Source organism: Oncorhynchus nerka, linkage group LG19, assembly GCF_034236695.1.
Source record: "Oncorhynchus nerka isolate Pitt River linkage group LG19, Oner_Uvic_2.0, whole genome shotgun sequence".
Classification (NCBI taxonomy): Eukaryota; Metazoa; Chordata; class Actinopteri; order Salmoniformes; family Salmonidae; genus Oncorhynchus; species Oncorhynchus nerka.
In genome coordinates this window covers 24,894,472-24,900,540 of record NC_088414.1, presented here as the reverse complement: position 1 = coordinate 24,900,540, position 6,069 = coordinate 24,894,472, and the positions used below count along the sequence as shown (strand labels likewise).

General features: G+C 44.4%; 1 protein-coding gene across 1 annotated transcript; it reads right to left on the bottom strand.

Annotated features, from left to right (window-relative positions):
- Positions 1-329: 329 nt before the first annotated feature.
- On the bottom strand, positions 330-3,546 carry LOC115146920 (alpha-1A adrenergic receptor-like). Its single transcript, XM_029688929.1, has 2 exons — positions 2,613-3,546; positions 330-862 (listed from the first exon to the last, which is right to left on the bottom strand). Exons 1-2 carry the CDS (start codon positions 3,544-3,546, stop codon positions 330-332), a joined length of 1,467 nt encoding a protein of 488 aa, XP_029544789.1.
- Between the last annotated feature and the right edge of the window lie 2,523 nt (positions 3,547-6,069).

The window sequence follows — 6,069 nt, the reverse complement described above, 5'->3', positions numbered from 1 at the left end:
CTGCACTAACTCAGTACTCTGTATTCAATTTCTGTTCTGACACTGACACTGACACTGTGTATCCTCATTTTGATTCCTATCTATACACTGCATCCCAGCACATACAGTACAGTACATCTCTACCTCCAGGTGAGTTACTTTCTCCCTGAGAGCAGTGTTCTATCTCCCATTCCCTGCAACCTGAAGACACATCAGACATCAGTCTAATGTTAATAGCTAGACTGACTCCAGCAAGTCTATAGATATGACTTAACTTCACGCCAATTACAATCACATATTTTCCTAGAATTTGAGATTTTTTACTATCCAGCGACCTTTAGTGCTCCCAGTCACACTGCCTCCCCTTTCACTCCCATGGTGAGGCGATGGACTTTGGCTTGACATGTAGCAAGGGCTGAAGGGCTTTGGCAAGGAGCACCCAATGGTGGCGCTCTTTCCCCCACTGCAAAGCACCACGCCTTCAGCAGGCTTTTACTCTGGACCCGAGCAATGTGGGTATGGCCTGGCACCCCCACTGAGGAAGAGGAGCCAGAGAAGGTCCTACAGCAGCCCAAGGAGGGAGAGGCTGGGGAGGGGGCTTGGCGAGGCTTGGTGGAGAATCTGGAGGAGGAAGGGGGAGGCTTGGATCTGATAAGAGACGATGGACCAGGACTGGGACCATAGGAAGAAGCAAACCCCAAAGATTTGGAGCTCCTGCCCCCCTGTCTGAGACAGCGTCCATGCAGAACGTTGAGGAATGCCCTCTTGAACTCCTGGCTGAAGCAGGGATAGATAATGGGGTTGATACAGCTGTTGAGGTAGCCCAGCCAGAAGGTGATCTTAAAGATGGTGTCAGGTGGCCTGTACGATGGGAATATGGAGCCTGTGGAAAGAACAGACAGAAAGCACACACACAGATCTGTCACTTAAACACATACAGAAGTTCACAATGTCTATATGAATCATTGATCATTGGCATGTTCTATCGGCCATTCTCTGTATGTATTAACACCAACAATAAGATGAGCAGAGATAGCTCACACATTAACGCACACCATTTCACTATAGTTCCAATTGCAGACATACTGATGTTCACTGTGTACTTAACACTTTGTAAGTTATCTTTCTAGGTTAGACTTTGGTAAAGCCAACATACCTGGATTTGTCTCTAAATGACTTAAACATTCAACTCTTTCATTCCTGTCTGAGAAGCTCAGGGGCATCAGCTCAGAGTCGGCATGAAATATTGTGCTGTTCATAGTGAAATGCTAAACTCCAGTAATGCTTTGCTGCCTTGGAAAGAGGAAGGGTGATTGTGGGCGCCTGCTTACTGAGCACAAAATCATGCCCTTTATGTTTGTTGTCCATAATGGTTTAGGAATCAAATAATGAATAGTGTTTTTGTTCATTTCATTTCTTCCCTGAAGTATAACCCAACGCTGGCATTTCATTTTCTCTGCTTCTCCATGGCAGTAATTTAATTCCTGATGTACTTTAAAAGAAAACAGACATGCATAGCGAGCATTCGACAGGGGTAACCAAGGTCGTAGACTCCATTGTTATGTATACAATAAAACACAAATAAATCAATACAATATTCTAATATTGGACTGGTGTATAAATGCATTCTAAAGTAGGATAAGAAATGCACAGTATGGATGCATTCAGATACACCTCCCCGGACCAAAGGAGAAGGATTTAGGAGAATGAGTGTTTTAGGCCATCAGTTCAACACCAATCTCCATTTCATCTTGAATAACAGATCTTTCTAATCCCTAATCAAGAATATTAGGGATTGTACTGTATACTGTACTGTATACTGTACTGTATACTGCATCTCATTAATCACATTCTGTGGGGGTATTAACGACGTGGATGACAGCTTTGAGGCAATGTTGGTTTTGACTGTAGGCGACATGTATCGTCATATGGTCATATATAGCCCCTCTTAATCTTCCTATCATTCATATTTTTTGCCATCGGTCAAGGTATTATAGAATGCAACATTTGTGCCCTGTCATATCTTTCAAATTACTGAACTGTCGTTATAAGTGACTCATCCCATGGCCATGCTAACAAGAGCGATTTTGTCGCTGAATTTGTATAATAGAGGGTTGCTTTTGCTTACGACTCTTAACACTGTTTTTGGTGCGCTGTGGCAGAACTAAAACAACAGAAAAGCAGAAAATAGGCCCTGTGGATTATTCCCTGTCTTTCAGTCTCTATCAATACATTCATTTCCATTCAATTTTGTCACAGCACTTTTCCATTGAGAGGGGGAGATTTACATTTTAAAGTTCAATTGAGTTGAGTGGAGGGGTTTATTTTTCTGCGATTTGGAAGGGAAGCTTTCCCTTACTAGAAAACGACACAGTGTGGGGCAATCATTCTCTATCCACTAATGTGGGTTTATATGCTGCTATGGGAAATCAGTTAGAAGGATTATTTTTGTGAGAAAAATGCTAATTAATTCAGTGATGCTGTTCCCTCTGATATTGTTATTTGACAGTTGATTAGACAGACATCTAGTCATATTAACGACTCTTTTTCATTTGCAAACAATTCCAAACGAAAGGCATGCAGCAGCACATACATATCATAGAGAGCAAGGAAAGGCATTGTGGGATACCCACCGATGGGCATAACCAGGAAGAAGGGCAGCCAGCAGAGAACGAAGCAGCCAACCACAATGCCCAGTGTCTTGGCTGCCTTCTTCTCCCGGGAAAACTTCAGCAGGCGCATAAGGGCGAAGGTGGTGCGTCTCCGCCTAATGGTGCCCTTTTCTCCCTCCTCCTCCTGGCCCTCTGGCACAGCAGGGGCATTTCCACGATGGATCCTCAGTGTCACTCCCTCTTCCTTTGTGACCATCCCCCCCTCACTCTTCCTGCCCTCCCTCAGGTCCCGGGACTTCTGCTTGGCCACCACATACACCCTGCAGTACATGGCCAGAATGACAGCCAGTGGCACATAGAACGACCCCAGGGCAGAGAAAATAGCATAACCCGGCTCCTCTGTGATCCGGCACTCAGTCTCGTCCTCTGGGTCGGGCTCCTTCCAGCCGAAGAGCGGACCCACGGATATGGCTGCCGAGAGGCCCCAGAGAGCTGTCACTGCGACCAGGCCGCGCCGCCCAGTGGCCATGGCCGGGTAGCGCAGCGGGTAGCTGACAGCAAGGTAGCGGTCCACAGAGATGACACACAGGCTGAGGATAGAGGCAGTGCAGCAGAGAACATCCAAGGCAGCCCAAGCACTGCAGAATGGCCGGCCAAACACCCAGCGCCCCAGGACCTCCGAAGTGGCAGAGAAGGGCAGCACGGTGGAGCTCAGGAGCAGGTCGGCTGCTGCCAGGTTGGCGATGAAGTAGTGTGTGACAGAGCGCAGGTGGCGGTGGCACACCACAGACAGAATGACCAGGATGTTACCTAGAACCCCGAAGATGACAAACACTCCCAGCACCAGACCCAGGGTCACAGCCTTAGTGTTATCCATATCAGCATAGGAAGAGGAGCTGCAGTTGGGACAGTTCTCTGACACAGGGAAAGTTATGTTCTCACCCGAGGGAACCATTTTGGCTTTGTTTATGGTTCATTCATTAGTTGAATGTTTTTGGGATTGACTGCAATGTTCTGTTAAATCAGAAGCCAGCTTTGCAAACTTCAGCTCAGGAGTTGGGAGTCCACCATTTGTATCTCCCCTTTGTGTGACTCAAGACTGCAAAAGTTGCTACCTCATCAATCACAGATCTTTGATGCCAGGAGGCAGGAGCCCTTGCCAATGCGTGCACAAATCACATGTCCTTGGCAGAGACATAAAAAAATACTGACAGGTCAGGATAGTAAATCTTCAGCACTGCCACTGATTGTTGTGCTATTTGTCTGTGGAGTTTGGCTGCAGGGCTTTCTGGGTGATAACAAGATCCAATATGTTTATGTTGTCTCTTCCTCCATGGGACTGAGATGGTAGAAACTTGCTGGAGGGATGATTTTATTAAGCAAAAGTCCCACTAAAAACACAGGAAAAAGAGAGCAGTTAATAAAAAAAAGACATCCTCCCAGGCTCCGTCCCTTTTTCACGGAATGGCAGAAACTAAGGTGGGATTCAATCAGAATCGGCATCAGACTGCATTCACGGTAAACACTGCAAATGTCAGCTCAATCGGAAATTACATTTAAATGTCAAGCGCAGTATATTGCAGAACTTCCTTGGTCTGGACTGAATCTAGGCCTAAATGTACCCACGGGACACAAACTGGTTGAGTCCAAGTTGTTTCAATGTAATTTTTCACCGCATTGTCATGTGGAATCTACGTGGAAAATATGTCACAATACAAGTTACATTGGAACAAGGTTCCATGATTCAACCAGTTCATGCCCAGTGAATAGTCAACCAGTTCATGCCCAGTGAATAGTCAACCAGTTCATGCCCAGTGAATAGTCAACCAGTTCATGCCCAGTGAATAGTCAACCAGTTCATGCCCAGTGAATAGTCAACCAGTTCATGCCCAGTGAATAGTCAACCAGTTCATGTCCAGTGAATAGTCAACCAGTTCATGCCCAGTGAATAGTCAACCAGTTCATGCCCAGTGAATAGTCAACCAGTTCATGCCCAGTGAATAGTCAACCAGTTCATGCCCAGTGAATAGTCAACCAGTTCATGCCCAGTGAATAGTCACTGCTGCAAATAAGACTGAATAAGACTGAGACTGAGTAAGCATTCATCTAGTTTTACAACCATATGCCAGGCATCCATCACATAAAAGGATATAAAAATGATTTATAGTAATCCTAAATAAAACCACAAGACAGCAAAAAACAACAATAACATGATGGGTGTGCTGTAGAAATGCATTAACGTGCCAAATATCTTCTTCCCCGAGAGAGAGGTGCTCTGTAAAGATTTCTTCACTTCACACATCATTAAATACCACCAGAGGTCCCGCTTCAATAAACACACCATTTTCGATTTCCTTTTCATCAAAATAACATTACTGAATCTGTCTGTCGATTTGACTCCTGATGCATAACACCATCTACTTCAAACACCAGCTCCACTGACACAGAATCATTGGTAGTCATAACGTAAGTTATGAGGGAAACCATCAAACCATAGAGGTAATTGTTTTTTTACATAAAACAAAAGCTAATTTTCACCTGGGTCATAAATCAGGCAGCAACATGTGCTAACTCTGTAATGGGCAGTGTGTGAGTACGTTAATAATATTGTAGATATATTGTGGGTTCTATCAATTTAATTGTTTGCATAATTCCTAATACTCATTATTTTTTATTTATACATATTTATTTTTTTACCATCCCTATGTTGATTGGAGTAAACAGACAACAATACCTCTACTGCTACTTACAGCTATTTCCACTCACTTGTACGGTGCATGCAGTTCAATAATCATACATACATTGAGTGTACCAAACATTAGGAACACCTGGTCATTCCATGACACAGACTGACCAGGTGAATCCAGGTGAAAGTTATGATCCCTTATTGAAGTCCCCTCTTAAATCCACTTCAATCAGTGTAGATGAAGGGGAGGAGACGGGTTAACGAAGGATTTTTAAGCCTTGAGACAATTGAGACATGGATTGTGTGTGTATTCACCCTCTGTGAATATTTAAGTGCCTTTGAACGGGATATGGTAGAAAGTGCCAGGCGCACCGGTTTGAGTGTGTCAAGAGCAGCATCCTTATCGAATGCTTTCAACACTTTGTAGTACCCAACGAATTGAGGCTGCTCTGAGGGCAAAAGGTGGTGCAACTCAATATTAGGAAGGTGTTCCTAATGTTTTGTACACTGTGTATATTCCTAATTTCCTCGTTCTGCAAATGCTGGATTTTCACCCATAGTGGCCAATCCAGCATTCATTGTGATCTCCCCCCAATGCCCACAATTAACCCATCTTTCCCAGTATAATGCCATGTTTCCATTTCCTTTTGCAATACATCTTGACACAGGCATTAACCCAGCAGTCAGATGACAGGCATGGGATTGAACTGGGGTGATAATTTCACTCAACATCAATATGGGTGTAAATGTTGGTGGAGCAGGACAAGGGCTAGTGATAGAGCTATCTCAACG